Below are 19,352 nucleotides of genomic sequence, written 5' to 3'. Positions count from 1 at the left end.
ATAGAATATATAACCCGAGTCCATCTGAGCAACAGAATAAGATTTGCAAATTTACTATTTTGAATGAAACGCGCAAAGAAATTAATTTCAGTCACATTTAAATATTTTATTTACAAATCAGTACACGTTTGTGCTTTTCTTGTCTCTTATTTTCAACAAAGGAGAAAAAAAATGAATCATCTTATGAATCTTTCCCACCTAACGAATGGAATCACATTCGTATGTGAGACCCATTAAATTCATCCTGGAAAAATATGCATCCTAAAACCCAATGCTTGAAATATAATTTCTGTTCATTTGCTTTTGTGCTTGAGATTTCTGTACACAATACATGTAATAGTAATTAGTAGAAGGTCTCTCTGATCTTGGCTTGTAGGCTGTCGCAGGTCTTCTTGGCATCTCCCAGCAACATGGATGTGTTTGGCTTGTAGAAAATGGGGTTATCCACTGCAGCGTAACCAACGCCCAAGGTACGCTTCATCACGATCACCTGTAGTTTAAAAAAAACAAAAAGGAAAAGAGACATATAATCATATTTTGGACCAAGTTGCTAAAATGAGTACATGTAAAGTTCATTTTAAATGTGTACAAACCTGTTTGGACTTCCACACCTCCAGGACAGGCATGCCAGCGATTATAGAGTTGGGATCTTCCTGTGCTGCAGAATTCACCGTGTCGTTGGCACCGATGACGAGCGTCAAATCCGTCTCTGTGGGTCACAAACGTTCACACATTAACTCGCAAGAAGGATGAGCACGCGAGCCCCGGCACCACACTTATCTCCCTCCGTCATAAGCAGAACCATGTGTCTCACACCACATGCCTGGTTGCTAAGAGAACAACGGCTGTTGTCCTAATAACATGGCATGTCTAAACAGCTAGACGCAATATGTGGCTGCTCCAAGCGTAGATGAAAGGGAGAAGCATTTCTTGGACACAACTGATCCGGTAATACTATCCGACAACTCCCTGCCAAAGTGACAACCGATGCAGCAGTAAAGATTATTGTTCCCGTGTATAATTTATTTTAAAAAAAACAACAAAAAAAATAAAAAAGGTGGAGGTTTGCCTGGGAAGTCGTCGTTGATCTCATCCATCTCCAGGACCACATCATAAGGAACTCCCGCCTCAGCCAAAAGGACGTTCAGTTGGCCCGGCATACGACCAGCGACTGGGTGGATACCAAACCTGTTGAAGATAGAGGTAGAATATGGGTCTTCAACGTTTTTCAGGCCAAGGATCCCCAAACTGATTAAGGAGAGATTAAGAAGGGCCCCACTACCCATTATAGGTGTTCTGTATTAAACTCGGCCTAGTGCTATTTATTGTTATCATTTTGCATTCAATATTAAGCTATCCCCTATACCTTGACTAAAATATGTTGGACTTATGTTAATGTGTATTTAAAGAAATTTAAATTTGTGTGGGGGGGAATTTAAAAAAAAATATATATATAAAATGTCTAATCAACCAATTTTGCAACCCTCCCCTGCAGTACCTCCATGGACCCCCTGTTGAAGACCTACGATGCAGAATTATCACGGCCTGTCAAACTTGGACCGAAAACTCAGCAGCACTCAGCAGTGATGACAGACACATTCAGATCTTTTAATAAAATAAATAAGAGCATGAGCATGGACACTCACCTGACAGTCTTGCCCTGCTCTCTCAGCATCTTCACCATGTCTGCAATTGGATATTGGGCTTTGGCTGCGCACAGACCCCACCCTATAGACATAAATAAGGATCTTTGAATTGATTATCCAACAGCATTTCATATTCTGGATGTGTGGTTTTATTTATTGGCCTTCATTTGAAAAAGATAAGCATTTGACTTGTCCATTGTTCATTTGAAAGCCCGGCCATCCAGCAGAACAATAAATGAAAACAGTTATCCCTTCACCGCTCATTCTTTCTTTTGTTCTCATCCACCACAAGTCTCCTCTCTCCATTAAATCATGGCCGCGCAATGGTCAGAGAGACATTTTTATATGCAAAACTTTTGCATGTGTGGTGTCCCCTGCGTGCAAAGAACTGCTTTCCCCGTGTCTGTGTAACCCGCGTTTAACCCTGGTGGTCAGATACCTTGTATAGTTCAACATTACCCCTGAGCCACTCACTTGTAACCCGGATTGTCCAATTCCCCAGACAACCCGCGCCTTCCGTTTCCTCGCTGCCCTGCTTTGTTGTTGACAGCGCACAGAGACGTCTTGAGTCTGGACTCAATAGCTCTTATGACTTTTCGCTGTTCCTCTAATCAAACCAGCATGTTGGACCACACAGCTGTCCTCGCATTGGTTCGGAGCCATCGGAAAACAACAGCAATCCCAGTGTCCAAATTATTCAGAGTGGTTCCTCTTGCTCCACGGCCACTCAACAGCTACTCAGCTGTCAGACGAGTCGGCCCTTTTTCTAGTTAATAAATCAAGACCGTCTCCCATTCAAAAATCAAAACCATCTTTCGGCAGCCTTTGTAGGCAGGTGTCCGGCTGGATCATTTGTGAACGAACTACACCCTCTTGTGGCACCCACGCTTCAATATTCAGTGTTTAATTAATCACTACCATCGGTCCTGATCCTGAACACTTCTAAACCCTCTACAAAGAGAATTCCCAGAGCTGCTGTTTTCATCCACATTCTGGCAGAGAGCTCAGGCCCTAGCCTTGCCGTCAGCTGAAGTTAATCAAGTAAAAGATGGATGATCTTATTGATCCAGTCAGTCTGAAACGCTGCAGCTGGAGAGCAGAGGAGAATCCTCGCTGCGCTCTGATAAAAGGATCTTATGTTAAAATCTGTGCTCCACTTCAGTCTCTTACGTCATCCCAAACTTCCTTCTTTCTACACTTGTCTCTCCGGCCTTTTTTTTCCTCCCCCAGGAATGTGTGAGAAGCTTAAAAATGTTCTACCAAAATCTGGTAAATGTAGGTTTTCCTGAACGTGGTAGGTCACAAGCTATTCAAAATAAAATATTATGAAAAATATCAAAGATGTAGCTTTGTCAGACTCCACACACAAAATGTCCAAATACAATTATCAATAACAAACCACAACTTGTCAGTGAGGATTTAACAAAAGAAGCTACATGTTGAGGTTCACCACTCTTCCAGGTCAAGCTGCCCACTTTTTGGATATACACAACTACCTGGATGACCGAGAACCTTCACAAATATATTCACACGAAATGGTGGTTTCATTAAATTGTTGGGGAACTGGATTTAGCTGAAGCATATGGAGAAGAAATCCACAGATTTCATATGTAAAATCTGTTTAGAGGTTTTGTTAGTAGGACTGCACGGGTAAAGTCAAGATGCTTTGTGGGTGATACAGGGACTCAGATAAGGAAATAAATAAATAAAGCATTATTTGTCCCTTTTTTGAGTTTAAAATGCAGAACTAAAAATATAATTACAATATGGTATGTAAAATAAGTTTTGGTTAATTCTTTAACTATTTTATCTTGGACACAACTTCAGTTTTTGTGTTGCGTGTACAGTTTGTGTACCTGGCGTGATGATGATGCTGTTGGATTCTTTGATGATGTCAATGGTCTGGTCCACATTGACCTCGGTGTGAGTGCCGACGATCTCCATGGGCTTTCCGCCCGCCGTGGAGGTGGTGCCGTACCCGCCCAGGATCACGTTGGGCAGGGAGCGGTTCATGGCCTCGGAAGAGACGGCGACAGTAACTCAATGAGAGAGTCACGAGTACTGCTGCCTCGCGTCACTATTTGTGGCGGAAACGTGTCTACTCACCACGCACATGATGTAGGAGAGGATGGCACCAGAGGAGCCGATGAGGGCTCCCACGATCGTCATGAGGTTGTTGTCTAGCAAGAAGCCTTCGGCACAGAGCGCCCATCCAGAGTAGCTGTTCAACACGGTGATCACCACGGGCATGTCGGCGCCACCAATGGCAGCCGTCAGTGTTACACCCTGTGTGTACAACATTACTCACTGGAGTCCTACCTTACCCAAGTTTGAAATTTCCATTTATTTTAATGTCATCCATCCTCAGTTATTTTTAAAAACTCACCATAACGGTGGAAAGCCCGGACACTCCAATCAGACAGCCCATGCCAGTGCCATAGCTGGAGCTGAGCATGAAGGGCACCATGCCTCCCATGGACGCCGCCATCAGACCGGCATTTAACATGTGTCGTCCAGGCAACAGCAGTGGAGCAGAGTTCAGGAGGCCTACAGACGAAAAAAACAAAACAAAAACATTTTCAGAGAAACAAGAGATTATTGTCAGGTCTTTGTGGGGATAAAGGGACACGACTGACGAGATAAAACAAGTAACACACTTGTCTCTCAATCAGTGCAAAATGTCTTTGAACCCACGAGACTTCACTGCGGAGGCCTCTAATCAGCTGTCTGAGAGTCGTCCACAAATCAGACAGCGACCCTCCACCCACCGCAGCCACGCAGCCACTGCACAGCCCGTAACAAATTACCAGAAAGCCTCTCATGTGTTCCTCTTGATCAGTCCATGTAAATTAGAGACTGCCGACACATGCACACAATCCCAGAGTCTAGGCCTGGATTTAACGGAGGATCTTTGGCTTTAACTAGATGAAAGGGCCAATCAGCGCAAGAGGACGCAAAGCTTGGCGTGTTTACAGAGCTATTAGTGTGTCTGTGTCAACAGAAGAACAATGATCGGACCTGAAAAAGGACACCGTCCCACATTCACAGCGTCCGTACACTACCTTGAAGCTTTCCATAGGCCACCAGGGATCCGCTGAAGGTGACGCCGCCGATGTAGGTGCCCAGGTAAGCCACGGTCTTCACGACACCTGCGGCTGGGTGAGCGTCCAGATGGGGGTACTCGATCATGAACTCGGCAACACAGGTGAGGACGGCCGCCAGCCCCACGAGGCTGTGGAAGGCTGCCACCAGCTGCGGCAAGTCTGTGATTTCAATGCGCTTGGCAATGGTCAGACCTGCAGTTTATATACGAAGAGAGTTACTGAAACCCATTTTTGGCTACATCTAAAGCCAGAATCAAACTTCTCGTGCACACAGGCTGGGGGGGAGGAGGGGAGGGACAATAAAAAGTTGACAAAAGAGAATAAAAATGGTTAAAAGGCAGACACCTGTTTTCAGTTAAGGGGCCTGATCTTCAAAGCCAATCTGATGAGCTCTAAGTTAAGTATTTAATTGTGTTTTCTCGAAAACATGGGAACACAGAGCAAACCCTCATGGCTTTCGGCCCATGTGTGCATGTATGTTGATGACAACATCATTTATCATCCTGCTTCTTAAATTGCCATTATCATGTAGGACATTCACACGTGATGACGGAATCCACTAATCTCCGCATGTGGACAGGGTGATTGATGCTCTGTTATGAATTAGCTAAATAAATCAAAGTCCGGAAAGTTAATAGGATGCAACTCATTCACGGTGGTCTTTTAGTTGTCTTAACAAATTGCTGAACATCAAAAGGAGCCACGCCCGACGCCCTTATATATTTAGTTTCTTTTCATATGGAGACTGAAAGTGCAGAAGTGCACCGTTGGTCGCGAGCCTCTTTGACATGATATATGAAATCCCAGAGGAGTTTAGACAGCGGACGGCAACAAAATTTGTTCTCAAACTAAATTAGTGCCTTAAGCAGGCAATTATCCGGCACCACAGGTCTTTCTAACGTCACGTGTATTTCGGTTGTAGTTTGAGCCACAGACCCATGGTTCCTCCAGTGGCCATGGCCAGGGACATCTGAGACAGCAGCTCTGGGGAGGGTTTGAGGGCCCCGAGGGTGGCGGCGATGCCCCCCGCGACTCCCATCATCCCCAGGGCGTTCCCCAGCCGACTGGTCTTCTGAGCAGAAAGGCCCGCCAGAGCCCCGACACAACACAAGCCTGAGCCCAGGTACATCATCTAAGATTAGGGAGAAAGAGAACAAGTCACTCAAATCTTAAGACACTCACAGTTCTAAAACTACTGATTTGAACACAACTGAATAATAATAATTATAATTAAACAGAAAATAAATTGTATTAAATCAATTTTCAGCAGATTTGCTTGAATAATATTTGACTATATGTGTTTGGGAACAACTGGTTGTGCAAAACAGGTTAAAGGTTTCAATAGTCTGAGTTTATAGGCTCATAATTTCACCCAAATAATCAAATTCTAAAATATAAATGAAATAAATTGTATAGCACCATGTCTTAAAGTGAATGCACTGACATTTAAAGAAAATCAAACAAACTGCAAGCCTTCTGTGTACCTCAGTTATCTAACTAATTAGCTATTTAATGCTGATTTAATGTAAATAAATGCGAGTGTATGCCACTTAGATTCTCCATCACCTGCTCAATGCTGTATCCAGCAGCCAGAGAGGCTCCGTATCCTCCAACAAACGCAGCCCCAGGCAGCGCGTACAGGTAGTTGTACTCAGGAGGGTCAGTAGGACGTTTAAACATGTCCAGCATCCTCTGGGTGATCAGGAAACCGCCTGCAAACGCACAAAAACAAACAAAAAAAGTACAGTTACGATCAGGATGAGTTGGCAATTAAGAAATCATGTTCTGTATGGATATTTTTTTTGTGTTTAACGTCAGACCGGCAATGTTGATGGAGGAAACGAAGGCAGCAGCCAGGGCGAGACCCTGAGGCAGAGTGGAGGGTGTGAGACCTCCACCCATCAGCACCAGACCTCCTACTGCAGTCAGACCTGAAACAGAGCCAAACATGAGGAAAAAGAAAAAAAACGCAAAACAAAACATAAAATAAAATTAAAAGGTCTTAGATTGACTTCTAACCTGAGATGGCGTTGGTTACGGACATGAGGGGCGAGTGCAGAGCGGGGGTCACGCCCCACACGGTGTGGTATCCCACAATCCCGGCCAAACCAAAGGTCGTGACCATCTGGGTGAAAGCTGCGTTCGGGGAGATGATGCCCAGAGCCAGACAGGTGGACACTCCTGGAGAGAAAGAGCAGAGCCGTGTCACGTCCCCACTGCCCTAATGAGAAACGCGTGTTTTCCGGTACATTTTAAACCACTGAGGCAACGGAATGACCGAGTGGAAGAAAACTATCACATTTGTCTAACTAGTTTTGCAAGAATTATGATTCACGTTTCTCTGAAAGACATTAACTCAAATATAGTCCCTGCTGTGCTTAGTTACAGTGGACTGATTTTATAAATCTCATTAGATCTTACCAAAAGAGACTGCTGTAACAAAAAAAAGTAAATAAGAAAGATTGGGATTGGGATGACTCCACATGTTTTTTTTTGTTGTCCATATTGAGTTTCCATAAACGCAAAAGAAACAAAGAAAAGCAGTGTCAGGTTTCAGCAGCAAACCTAAAATCATAACATTTGTTTGAGAGCTGATCTATCAATTAACTGATTATCAAAATAGCTGCAGGGTTTCTTTACTTGGGACGATCAGATGAAAAAGATTTTTAATTTACCCTTTAAATATTTATATATTTATATGGTTAATTGTTTGATTTCTTCTACAGCATAAACTAAATTTCACATTTTGCAACTTAAATGACCCCTCCTAGCAGTTTTATTCCATCTAAACGCGTGTGACACGTGTTGAAGTGTGAATGTCCTTGTCCGTGGATTTGTGTCCCACCTGCGGTGTAGACCCCGGCGGAGGTCATGGTGCGGTTGAAGGGAGAAACGGTTGCCGCTTTCTCGGCCTCCAACTCGGCGACCGACTTCGCTTTTACTGGAGCTGGCGGGACGGTTTTAGGGAGAGGTGCTGGGAACATGTTCTTTCCGTGCTGCACACACCAGAAAACACACAATGAGACTAGTGTGAGAACGCGGAGCACATCCACAAAGTTTTGCGTGAGAAACAGACATCAAGACTTTTGGAGTTTTTCATAGTGGGAGATCTAGACTGGATGGCTGGATCACTCGAAATACAAAGTCCCGGGCTTTATGGGAGATTATATTGAACAAACAGCAATCATGAACCAGTTACCAGTGGTTTTGAAAGACAAATTCTCTTTTAAAGGGGCATGAATAATGCTTAGTCTAACAATGAGTAAGCCGATATGTCCTGGTGAGGTTGCATGCTTTCTCTGCCATAAACAATGTGTCAAAGGCAGAATTCCTGGAAAAGTATATTTTGAAACGTTCATAACATTCTTGCTAGGATCCAGCATGAGCAACTCCCAGCTGGGATCAGGTTTTAGTACTCATTTGGCGCAATATCCCACCATGACGGGATCTGATAGCTCACACTGAGAGAGAAGGCGGGATGCCAGCAGAGATGGAGGCCGCCAGAAGTTAGTTATAAATAATAAAAACCCACCCACCTGCATTACAAGAGTCCCACGGATGACGTGGTCAATTGTTCCATAGTCAAATTCCTCTTTTGGCTCATAGTGGAAGTATTCCTTGTCTGGGCTAATGGCCTTCAGCAGCTTCAGTACGTTGTTTGAATACAGAGTGCTGGCCTGGGTGGGCATGCGGCTGGGCAGGTCCGTATAGCCGATGTGTGTTACTCCCTTTTCAAAAGAGGAAAAGAAAAAAGAAAAATATTTAGGAATTTTTTTCCCCCCCAATGCAAATTAACACAGTCTGCTGGTTAAGCAGAAACCTCACCTTATAAACATACAGGTCTCCAGGCTTGGTGGTTTCAATGTTGCCCCCAGCCTCCGCAGCCAGATCCACCACCACAGAGCCATCCTTCATAGTGTCCACAAACTCCTTCTTGATCAAAATGGGAGCCCGCTTCCCTGCATGCAACAGACGGAGGTGGACAGCGAGTGTTTAAATGTGTTCTTTTCTCACTTTATTTTTTTATCCTTTTATTCTTATGCTTATCTTCTTTTTAAAAACTATTCATTCACTGCTCATTTTTATTCCACTACTGTTTTATTTATTAAGTGCATGTATCATTAGTTTGTACCTCTGTACAGCACTTTGGTCAATCGGGGTTGCTTTTAGAAATGAAATTTGACTTAACTAATTGAGGGTGTTATGGGAGGTGATTTGTATTGACATTGAGGTATCAGACCAAGTCTGTACTTCAGAGTCTAAGTTGTCAAACTACCAAGTCTAAATTTCAGGTAGTTTCTTACTAATAAACTCCCAGAGAATCCAAAATGAAGCTGCACTGGCGGATTTTGGGCCACAAGGGGGCAGAAAACACCTTCCTGCACCTAGTTTGACAAACAAGCTCATCAAGTAGTTATGGCAAATAATTACCTACAATCATCTTTCATTGTCTGCCACTCGACATTGCAAATTCCACCAGGTATGTTTCTGAACTCTTTCTGCGTCTCAACATTTCTGGGTCCTCAGCTGCTGCATGATCAACTGATGTGTCCACCGGCAAATGTAAAAGTCATCATCCACTAGGAGCAGGTACAGTAAGAGGCCTCCAGGTGCCAGCAAATACTAATGAGCATCCAAGTCTCAGTTATACAGACAATTTCCAAGCTACTAAACCAAAAATAATAAGAGGGCTGAATGGCTTTCATATAAGTAATGTGGTTTAAAGGTGCAAAAAACAAAATGTATGAATGAAGTTGTAAATACATAAATATAAAAGACAAAAGGAGAGACGCAGTAACCGTGCGACTGACCTGGAATCAGAGCAGTGCTGATGAGAATGTCGACCTCTTTGCACTGCTTGGCGAAAAGGGCCATCTCAGCCTCGATGAACTCCTTTGACATCTCTTTGGCATAACCGCCCACCCCCTCGCCAGACTCCTTGATGTCTACTTCCAAAGGCTCTGCACCAAATGACTTGAACTGCTCCAGAGCTGCTGGCCTGAAAGACGAGACACGGTCAGCTTATTGACAAAAATCATAACCATCAACACCTTCATTATTCAACCGGAGACGTGGTGTGTGCTTTGTTTGTTTTCCCCTTATACCTGGTGTCAAAGCCTCTGACGATGGCTCCCATGGACTTGGCTGCCCCTGCTGCTGCTAAACCAGCCACTCCACCTCCAATAACCAGGACCTGTGTATAGAAACAGAACATCCAGGAGGAGACTCATGGTCCATATCACACTTTTTTATTTATGTTTCATTGAGGAGAAGAAGAAGAGCACATAGGACAGTTACCTTAGCTGGTGGTACTTTTCCTGCAGCTGTGATCTGACCAGTAAAGAACCTGCCAAAGTGGTTTGCAGCCAGAACCACAGCCTTGTACCTACAAAATAAAATTTCCAGTCACATTTTATAGACATTCCTGAACAGCTGCGAATTTAGTTATCAGAGTGTTGATATATTTTTCTTTACCCGGCGATGTTAGCCATGGAGCTGAGAGCGTCGTAGCCCTGTGCGATGGTCACTCTGGGCACCTGGTCCATGGCTAACACAGTGCTCTGCCTCTCTGCCAGCTTCCTCATCAGCTCCTGGTTCTGTGCCGGATAGATGAAACTCACCAAGGTAGACTTTGGTTTTAAGAGGTCTATCTCACTCAAACTGGGGGCTCGAACCTAAAGCCAATAGGAGAAAACCGGAAAAAAAATATATATATATTAACATCTGTCCATACTACTGAACACAAAATTAGTCAGTAAGCAGACCTAATGTGTGCAAACCTTGAGGACCAAGTCTGAACCGAGGGCTCCCTTGACGTCAGTGATGGTAGCTCCAGCATCTTTGTACTGCTGGTCAGAGAATTTGGCTTCATCTCCGGCTCCACTCTCCACTTGAACCCTGAAACCTTGTTTGACCAGCGCTTGGACCCCGGCAGGAGACAAGGCCACACGCCGTTCATTCTGTAGAGTCTCCTTAGGAACTCCAACCACCACGTCCTTGTAGAGCACACCTGAACACACAAACCAGCACGCACGTTGAGGGTACGGTTGATTAAAAAAGGCACGGACTTCATTTAGAGGTCTTAATGGAAAACACAATCGTGTGAATATTATATCATGTTGTTGTGGAACAACACGGAAGAGCACGCATGCACAACTGAGAGAGCGAGGCTGCGAGTTGTGTCAGGTTACACATTTCTCCCCATACATGGCATGTTGACCTCGCCGCCATGGAGACATTATTAGCAGGTGATTGGAGCCGAGCCAGCACCCACACAGAGAGGCCCGAGCTCCTACACAGACACGCTCAAAGTTAAAACTTAAAACTTTTCAGTGACTCACAAAACTTTCACAGAGACTCTGTAAATTGTCTCCGGGTAAACAGCAGCGGCTACATAAACAGACGCCTGTCAACGGAATCTACCAGACGACAGCTCAGATTTTTACAAGTCACCTTTAACTGACCTCTCATTTGTGCTCACATGTTAGCAGCGCCTACGGCTCTGTGAACAAAGCTAGGGCCTGGTTCACAACAGCTTTCCCTAATTTGGGAACCTCTCTAGCAACACGCTGCAAACAGTTCATGATCTGTGGAGTTTTCCACTCTCCTGGCCAGAAGAAGCATGTCCTCAAGTGAACCGTTGCGCTCTCATTTCTCAACTCCGACACAGAGGAAAGCCAAAAGCCAAAGAAAGAAAGCATGCAAATCTTTTCTTTGCCCTCTGAAAAGTACCACACAGTGAATTAGTGAGATTTTATTTGACCTCTAGATTTCCTACCTCTGGAGGCCTTTTGGTCCCATAACACAGGGAAAGTCCTGAACTGTCTCTTTCCAGGGATTTTCTGACGGACACCTCGCTGGAACAAGACGACAGAGGAGCTGGAGATGCAGCGCAGGAGGGTCGACATGGCCCCGGGAGTCCCTCTAGCTCTTGATTATGAACAAAAACAAGCAGAGGAAGGTGATCCGTTAACACAACTTCTGCATCTGCTGTCAAATTACACAGGGCATTCTAATAATTTCCTCAAGTAGGTTCTGAGTCTCCCCAGGCACAGACTGGAGCGGCGAGGCCTACATACAGCAGAGTGACATTTCAGCTCTGCAGGACACAAAACACACACAGGCACAGGCACGGGGCCGAGGCTAGATCACAAACTCCGGGCTTGTTCGCGAGATCTGGAATTATGACGGCACAAAAAGAAACTGTGCCAAGTCTGGCCTGGTTGTTGTGAGCAGGAGCAGAGGAATCAGCCTTCAGAGAAAATGCTGTGGGGCTAAAGTTCTCAAGACAAAGGCAAGCACTTCCTTGGACAGTCAAAGATGAGAACATTTGATGTATATAAATTAATAAAACACTAATATATATATTATTTAAAAGCCACACAGATAAAACCATATGAAAACTATATTGTGAACACTTAGTGCTATGCTTTGTGTTTTGATTTTTGACTCAATTTTCTGATACTACATTTGCTTTTTAATCCATTCATTCATCCACTGATTCTTTCATTCATGCATTCAGCGAATCACACAGTCAGTCAGTGTCCTTCACTCTCCACCTTTTACTAATTAATGCAGACACTGAAAGCCTGATCTGGCGGCGTCATTGTTATTTCTCAGACTTGCCTTTCAAACTTCCAGAAAGAGCAGGTTAATGGCTGAACTTCCCCCTCAGCAGCAGGGTCACCTGTGAGACGTCCTACCCCCAAAAACCGTCCGTCTGCTTGCAGGGACAGACAGACGACCTTCCGCAGTTTCGATATCACTGGCGCACTATTTATGTATAAATAGCAAGCCACGTGACTTCACTCATGACCACCCTTGAAGCACATATGCTCCGTGCGGCGAGACTACCTGCGAATTAAAGGCTGGATTAACGTGTCAGGAATCACAAACAGTTGTCAGTAGTAATTTTATTTTTTTCCATAAATTGTCTCGCTATAGTTCCTCTCGCTTGGACAGCTGTAAAACACTTAAACATAGAATATGGAATATTCTTCGTATGTTAGTTCTGTCTGTTTGTTTGTTTATTTATTTTATTTATTTATTTTCTTAAATTTTTAGTTGTAATGCAATGTCTTTACTGCACAGAAGGTGACGCCAACGTACCAGAGAAAGACGTAAAATTTAAATCGTTGGACGACCATGACATTTTTCTTCACTCTGAATGAGATAAAAACAAATAAAAAGTAATTATATTATATTATATTATATTATATTATATTATATTATATTATATTATATTATATTATATTATATTATATTATATTATATTATGAATTAAAGTAAGTAGAGGCTTGTTCAATTTATGCTTGGTCACAAACTGTGCATCATATATGCTATATTAGATATGTTGAAGATAAAATATTAATATTTCGGAATATTATTATAATGTTTCATATATTTCGTGTTTAAAAATAATTAATTTTAGATAGATGTTTTTCTTCCTTCGCTATTTGAAATATAGCGGATGTTCTAAAGCGGAAGTTCCGCTGCTCGCCGCGCAGGGAAACGTTTTGATTGGCCAACTAGTTTTCAGGCCACATGGATTTTTGTAAACATTACGGACTCGAATGCTGTCAGCGCTGTTAATAAAGATGCATTTTCGTCTGTAACTAGCCGATGACGCCTGTTCTTCGGTGGGTCACTGTGGTTCTTTTCCTGTTTAAAAGTGTTTAGTGATTAGCGTGTTTAGGATCCTTGCAGTTAATAGTTAGCTAGTAGCATGTAGCCTATAAAGTTTACGCTGCAACTTAAATGATGGTATAAAGGTTTCCTTGTTTTGTCTGTTTTTATTCTGTTGAATCAGACTTCTCTGCTAATGAAGCGCTGTAGTTATCTGCCTCTGTGTCTGTATTTTTATGTCAGTGTGGCCCGTGGCTGCTGGTGAACGATGAAGTCTCTGAGGCTGCTGTCGGTGGATCCATCAGACCGGGGCTCTCAGAGATGCAGACTGGGTCCGGGCTTGATGTCTTCGCTGGGTCTGCGCCTGGGCTCCCCTCTCCTGGTGTCTGTTCCAGGGGGAAGCTGCCTGTGCACCGCCTGGCCCCGGCCTGACTTGGCAGAGGGCTTCCTGCAGATGGACCTAAAATGCTTCTCTCCTAGTCTGATCTCTCAGACCCCCACACACCTGGAGCTGGACCCCGGTCTGCTCACACCTGTACCCTGCCTCAAACTGAAAAGTGTCAAGATAAGCGTGGTTGTCCAGAGTGTTGAGTTTAAGAAACATACACCTTCTCGTCTTGTTCATGAGCTTGTGAAAGACATGCTGAAAGGTTTATATGTCCATAAGGGATATGTGATAAACCTGGAGGATTTTGATACAGACATCAGATACGTTATTATTGAGAGCATCAATCCAGATTCTGCCACCGCTGGGTTTATCTCCTCAAAAACTGGCGTGGAGATGTCTGGCATTCAAACAGTTCGCCATTACAGGAGTCAGCTGCAGGACCAGCACTCACTGCCACTGGGAGGCCTGGAGGAGGTCGGTGTAAAGTCTCCGTAATTCATTTATTCGTCCGCGATGAAAATTTCCACCACGTGATGTTTCATTTTTTATTTTAGGTGAGTGCATCTTTAAGAGAGATGCTTCAGTTGCCGCTCCTCTATCCATGCACCCTGGGCTCTCTTGGAGTGTCCTGTCCCAGAGGTGTGCTCCTGGTGGGGCCTCCAGGTGTGGGCAAGACCCAGCTGGTCCGCAAAGTGGTGGGAGAGGTGGGAGCCAGCCTGGTGGTGGTCAGAGGGCCAGAGGTAAAACAAGAAGCGACACTTTCAAATGCTGAACATTTTTGCATCTTCACTGTCTCATAGAACAAGCAACGATAGCTGCATGTATAGCAAAAATTTTAACTTCTATTTTATGTTATGTATTTATTTCTGTTGTTGAACGATCTATTGCAGTTGATTTCCATAAATGACTTGAAGCTTAAAGAAAACATGTTCTCAAAATTTTATCAAATTTCCTTTTTTTTATTTTATTTTTTTAAGTATTTCGACAATGCTTTTTGTATTACTAATATATACATTTTTATTAATACTGACGTGAATGTGAATAATAACTCAGGTGGTGGGAGCACGGCCAGGGGAGAGCGAGGAGAAGCTGCGGGCTGTGTTTGACCGGGCTCGATCTGCGGCAGAAGAGGGTCCCTGTGTGCTGTTCTTAGATGAGCTGGACTCCCTGTGTCCGAGGCGAACCGACTCGTCTGCACCGGAGAACCGCCTGGTTGCGCAGCTTCTCACCTTAATGGATGGGATGAATCAGTCGGATCGCTTCCTCATAGTCGGAGCCACCAACAGGCCGGACAGTTTGGATCCAGCACTACGCAGGCCTGGAAGATTTGACAGAGAGGTACAGAGTCCCATTTCATCCTGTATGTTTTTCTTTGTAAGTATCCAGGTGAATTAATGGGTGGATCTAAATGTTATTTCTCTTTCCTTCAGGTTATTATCGGTCCTCCGACCTTGCAGCAGAGAAAGGCTATCTTGTCCGTGCTGTGTGAGAGGATGCCTGTGTGCCCCAGTGTGAGCATGGCAGAGCTTGCGCAAAATACAACAGGCTATGTGGGAGCGGACCTCAGCGCCCTGTGCAGGGAGGCTGCCATGCACGCTATACGGGAGAACTCAAAGGTAAATCCAGGAAGATATCACACTGAAACAAAACACAACGATATTTGAATAGTTTTAGGAAAACATCGGCTTAAATATACAATATACAGAGAACTTTTTGCTTCACTTGATTTTATCTCTAGGGAAATTGCAACTGCCGCTGAAAAAGTTAAATTTACTCCCCGTGTAAAATCTAAAACCATCCACAAAAATCTATTCACTCTCATTCTTGTGTTTTTATAACATTGTTGTGTGCAGGGTTCAGGACAGCAGACTGTGAGCATTAAGCACTTCCAGGAGGCCCTGAAATCAGTGGGACCTTCTTGCCTGAGGAGCAGCCTGGGCAGGACAGATGTCTCTCCAGTGTCTTGGGCGCAGATAGGAGGTCTGGAGGAGGTCAAGCTCAAACTGAGACAGGTACCTCAGTGATGCTGGACAGTCTCTTGTGTCTAATAAATCAATGACAATTCATTTACATCTTCTCTATCTGTCCTCTCTTGTGTCTCCACATCAGAGCATTGAGTGGCCGATGAGATACCCCGAGGCGTTTGCTCGTCTGGGTCTGAGTCGTCCTCGTGGCGTGCTTCTCTACGGACCTCCGGGATGCGCAAAGACGACGCTCGTTAAAGCTGCAGCCGCCTCCTCCAACTGCACCTTCCTCTCTGTCAGTGGTGCTGACCTCTACTCTCCTTATGTCGGAGACTCGGAGAAGGCCTTAGGGCAGGTACTTTCACAGTCTGTAACATGGAGACATCGATATTTATGTTGGCTCAGTTTTAACACTTGCGTCTGTCCGCGCTAGCTGTTTCGCCAGGCCAGGGCCTGCGCTCCATGCATCCTGTTCCTCGACGAGATTGACACTGTGATTGGCTCCCGGTCAAACAGTCAGACACCAAACAGTGTGCAGACGCGTCTGCTGTCCGTGCTCCTGAATGAGATGGATGGGGTTGGTCTGAAGACGCTCGAGAGGAGAGGGACGGACAAGATCCTGCAGGCGGAAGGAGTCGAGGAGACTGTCACACAGGAGCAGGTCAGATGTTATGGAAAGACTAGATCTGATCAGAGTAAAGTGATCTAGTTTGGGTTTAGGGTTTGTGCTTAAATCCACTTTTGGTCTTTGACAGCTCGACTTCCAGGAAGTATGCAACAAGGATGTGATGGTTGTAGCTGCCACAAACAGACCTGACTGTTTAGATAGCGCCCTCCTCAGACCTGGCAGGCTGGACCACATCATTTACGTCCCACCACCTGACCAACAGGTACATTATTTATTAAACGGATTTAAAACATGCAAACTTATAGCATCGAGCAATTTAAGACGTGATCTTAAAAGACCATAACTACCATACCTATTGTATCAGTGCATCTTTGAATTACTAAATCCATTATGTGTTTGTTTATTCCAGGCACGGCTTGCCATCCTCAAGGTGTGTACAAAGTCGATGCCCGTGGCTGCAGATGTGCTTCTGGAGGAGCTGGCAGCAAAAACTGAACTTTACTCTGGAGCTGACTTGGAAAATCTCTGCAAAGAGGTAAAGCACGCGTAAAGAATCTGACTTCTGGTCTGTTGTTGTAGAGAAACATGCTGGAGTAGGAATGCCTGAACGTGTCTTTGTTTTCCAGGCTGCTCTTTTGGCTCTACTTGATGAGAACATGGAGGCTCTGACCATCAAACATACATATTTTCTGCGGTCCCTCAGCAAAATGAGGCCGTCTCTCACGGCCCAGCAGATCCACACATATCAAAAACCTTCAAGCTGATAAACAACATATCATTTTGTCTTTTTTTTAGGTATAAATTATATTATTAATACTCTTATAAACTTGGAAATAAAATAATTCAAAGTTCACCAGTGTTTTCTGTCATTTCTTCTGACACAAACATGCACAAACAGGGATTACTTTGAAGATCTGTATTTGAAACCATTTCCTGGTCAGTGTTGTAAGACGGCCACAGGGGGGCGCCAGACACCGAGAAAATGTATAGCTGATCACCTAACGAATCTGCTATCATGAAGTGGCTGCATTACATTGCAGGAAGCTCTGTCTGTCTACGTGCCTCTCACCTCGTACAAACATCCCATCCAGCCTACACCAGCCGGGCTTCCGTGATACTGCGCTTTAGAGACTTCAAGGACTTCTCAGCAGCAGGTGAGAGCCGACACACGCAGCTGCCTGCACAGCTCATCCTCTTTAATTCTGGAAACGGATGCTCGGCTCTAGAATATTCCTCACTGAGTGGAAATTCATTTCTTTTTAGGTACTTGGACTCTTTGAAAAATGGTAGGATTTTTCCAGATGTTGAGGAAGAAAAAGGAGGTATGTTGTGCACATTGTAATAGAGATTATAGATATATGAGATGGAGATTGTATTAAGTGTAGGATTTTAAATACATTTCAATATTACGTTGGATATTGAGAAAAATAAAATAAAAAGATTAACATATGTGTTCCAGCTGATCCCTCTCATAGGGTTCATGGCTTTTGCAGCAACAGGAGCCACTTCTGCATCCATCTACTTTCTGCTTACTAAAAATGATGTAATGTGAGTGTTATGACATTTCACTGTATTTATTTTACAATATGCACAGTTTTATATTTGTCCTTTTTTGTCTTTTTTGTTTTTTTTTGTTTTTTTTTGTAGCTGAATCAGACTGGATAGTGAAAATAATAATTAATAATAATAATAATAATGTAATTCACTGTTTGTAGTTTGAATAAGACCCATAACCCTGAACCATGGGAAAGAGTGGACCCATCAAAGCCACAAAAGGTAAGTTTTAACACCCTGTAATGTTTATTGTACACTTTCTGACTTTTATTAGACGGGATTCAGTGCTTTGCCTAAGGACAATAGGACACATGAAGAGCAGGCGAGTTGAATGACCTGCCATCCATTAGTGAACAAGCTGCTCTGCCACCTGTGCCACGGCCACCCTTCAGATTCTTATTGGCTCTCAAACACAAACAGAAACTTCCAGCCTGCAGCTGATATTTGTCGAGTCACTGAGGAAAAGACGTTATCGCTCGGTCCAGCCGTCTACTGTGACATCAGAGAAATCATGTTTATGTTGCTAACACTTAATCTTACAGGCACTGTGAAGCTATGTGTCCCCTATTGCTTTAACTCGGTGTAACACTTTAAAATGGGTCACCTTTTTTTTTCATTTCTGGCTTTTCCCCGCAGCTTATCACCATCAACCAGAAGTGGAGACCTGTGGAGGAGCTGGAGATGGTGAGGCGTCTCACCAAGTAAAAAATACAAAGAACGACGGCGGACGTCTCCTATAATCCACAGTCTGACTACCTGCCTACCCACCCCCCCATCAGTCTAACAGAATCATTTCTGCACAAACTAGGACACTTTGACACTCAGTGTGCGGAAATGCTTCTGCTCAACTGGTGGGGTTTCACCCTGCTCTGTAGTGGCCCATCTCAAGGACTCACATCGGTAGAACAGAAAGTGTTTGTTAACTGCGCATTACTGTGATATTACTGCCCGTGAAGTGAAATGCAGTGTATAAACATTATATTACTCTGGGTTCTCTGATTACAACTGGAGAGCTACAAGTGTATTGAATTAGTGGGAGTGGTCCATTTGTGAGGGAGGCTGGTAGTCATAGCAACCCGGACGTTCTTGCACTAGATGTGAATGTTCAGTGTCTGTATGTGAAAGACACAAAATCTAAACTCAGTAAGTAATGTACTGTACAGCGTGAATAAATAATTCTTATATGTTCAGTTTTTGTTCGTCTTTATTGTGTTTTTTAGAGATATTCTTATCTTTGGACTTTAGCCTGTTGTGTTTTGCATAGACTCATCATCTGATCGAATGCGCGTGTAATGGAGTCATAACAAAAAGACAAGGCTGGTAATATTCTGTGACTGTTGTGTCTGTTTTTTGACTGTTAACAAATACTATGAATCCCACAACATTGAATTTGGGTTTGTCACAGTGAGTCAGCAAAACCTGAATACTGTCATGGTTCGACTA

At 43.9% G+C, this 19,352-nt stretch overlaps 3 protein-coding genes across 4 annotated transcripts; 2 read left to right on the top strand and 1 right to left on the bottom strand.

The window, feature by feature from the left end:
• Positions 1 to 85: 85 nt before the first annotated feature.
• On the bottom strand, positions 86 to 12,539 carry LOC125005103 (NAD(P) transhydrogenase, mitochondrial-like). The gene is made up of 22 exons (XM_047580100.1): positions 12,377 to 12,539; positions 11,529 to 11,680; positions 10,531 to 10,760; positions 10,226 to 10,425; positions 10,049 to 10,136; positions 9,856 to 9,944; positions 9,562 to 9,749; positions 8,576 to 8,709; positions 8,287 to 8,478; positions 7,596 to 7,746; positions 6,770 to 6,931; positions 6,571 to 6,681; positions 6,317 to 6,462; positions 5,687 to 5,882; positions 4,709 to 4,942; positions 4,033 to 4,193; positions 3,753 to 3,932; positions 3,503 to 3,662; positions 1,647 to 1,728; positions 1,070 to 1,188; positions 594 to 709; positions 86 to 490 (listed from the first exon to the last, which is right to left on the bottom strand). The coding sequence occupies exons 2-22, from the start codon at positions 11,656 to 11,658 to the stop codon at positions 344 to 346; spliced, it is 3,216 nt and encodes a 1,071-aa protein (XP_047436056.1). The 5' UTR covers positions 11,659 to 11,680; positions 12,377 to 12,539; the 3' UTR covers positions 86 to 343.
• A 714-nt stretch (positions 12,540 to 13,253) lies between these two features.
• Positions 13,254 to 17,208, top strand: spata5l1 (spermatogenesis associated 5-like 1). Its single transcript, XM_047581633.1, has 11 exons — positions 13,254 to 13,389; positions 13,619 to 14,237; positions 14,318 to 14,503; positions 14,817 to 15,101; positions 15,194 to 15,379; positions 15,617 to 15,775; positions 15,873 to 16,082; positions 16,161 to 16,388; positions 16,483 to 16,617; positions 16,765 to 16,890; positions 16,982 to 17,208. Exons 2-11 carry the CDS (start codon positions 13,644 to 13,646, stop codon positions 17,117 to 17,119), a joined length of 2,247 nt encoding a protein of 748 aa, XP_047437589.1. The 5' UTR covers positions 13,254 to 13,389; positions 13,619 to 13,643; the 3' UTR covers positions 17,120 to 17,208.
• A 147-nt stretch (positions 17,209 to 17,355) lies between these two features.
• Positions 17,356 to 19,099, top strand: c3h15orf48 (chromosome 3 C15orf48 homolog). Of its 2 annotated transcripts, XM_047581634.1 has the most exons (5): positions 17,356 to 17,509; positions 17,619 to 17,677; positions 17,815 to 17,903; positions 18,071 to 18,131; positions 18,546 to 19,099. In XM_047581634.1, exons 2-5 carry the CDS (start codon positions 17,639 to 17,641, stop codon positions 18,612 to 18,614), a joined length of 258 nt encoding a protein of 85 aa, XP_047437590.1. In that variant the 5' UTR covers positions 17,356 to 17,509; positions 17,619 to 17,638; the 3' UTR covers positions 18,615 to 19,099. The 2 variants fall into 2 exon arrangements, with proteins under 2 accessions (XP_047437590.1, XP_047437591.1); XM_047581635.1 differs by lacking the exon at positions 17,356 to 17,509 and having other exon boundaries at positions 17,516 to 17,677.
• The last annotated feature ends 253 nt before the right edge of the window (positions 19,100 to 19,352 follow it).

Source organism: Mugil cephalus, chromosome 3, assembly GCF_022458985.1.
Source record: "Mugil cephalus isolate CIBA_MC_2020 chromosome 3, CIBA_Mcephalus_1.1, whole genome shotgun sequence".
NCBI classification, from domain to species: domain Eukaryota; kingdom Metazoa; phylum Chordata; class Actinopteri; order Mugiliformes; family Mugilidae; genus Mugil; species Mugil cephalus.
This window is presented reverse-complemented; position numbering and strand designations above follow the sequence as displayed.

What these genes read in the sequence shown, in the direction of transcription:
- LOC125005103 (XM_047580100.1), bottom strand. Translation starts at nt 11,658, where the DNA reads ATGTCGACCCTCCTGCGCTGCATCTCCAGCTCCTCTGTCGTCTTGTTC. An exon ending in CAGCATCATCATCACGCCAG is followed by an intron (nt 1,729 to 3,502) that starts GTACACAAACTG and finishes TTATGTCTATAG; the next exon opens with GGTGGGGTCTGTGCGCAGCC. An exon ending in AGGTGTGGAAGTCCAAACAG is followed by an intron (nt 491 to 593) that starts GTTTGTACACAT and finishes TTTAAACTACAG; the next exon opens with GTGATCGTGATGAAGCGTAC.
- spata5l1 (XM_047581633.1), top strand. Translation starts at nt 13,644, where the DNA reads ATGAAGTCTCTGAGGCTGCTGTCGGTGGATCCATCAGACCGGGGCTCT. An exon ending in CACTGGGAGGCCTGGAGGAG is followed by an intron (nt 14,238 to 14,317) that starts GTCGGTGTAAAG and finishes TTTTTATTTTAG; the next exon opens with GTGAGTGCATCTTTAAGAGA. An exon ending in AGACTGTCACACAGGAGCAG is followed by an intron (nt 16,389 to 16,482) that starts GTCAGATGTTAT and finishes GGTCTTTGACAG; the next exon opens with CTCGACTTCCAGGAAGTATG.
- c3h15orf48 (XM_047581634.1), top strand. Translation starts at nt 17,639, where the DNA reads ATGGTAGGATTTTTCCAGATGTTGAGGAAGAAAAAGGAG. An exon ending in CTTACTAAAAATGATGTAAT is followed by an intron (nt 17,904 to 18,070) that starts GTGAGTGTTATG and finishes CACTGTTTGTAG; the next exon opens with TTTGAATAAGACCCATAACC. An exon ending in ACCCATCAAAGCCACAAAAG is followed by an intron (nt 18,132 to 18,545) that starts GTAAGTTTTAAC and finishes TTTTCCCCGCAG; the next exon opens with CTTATCACCATCAACCAGAA.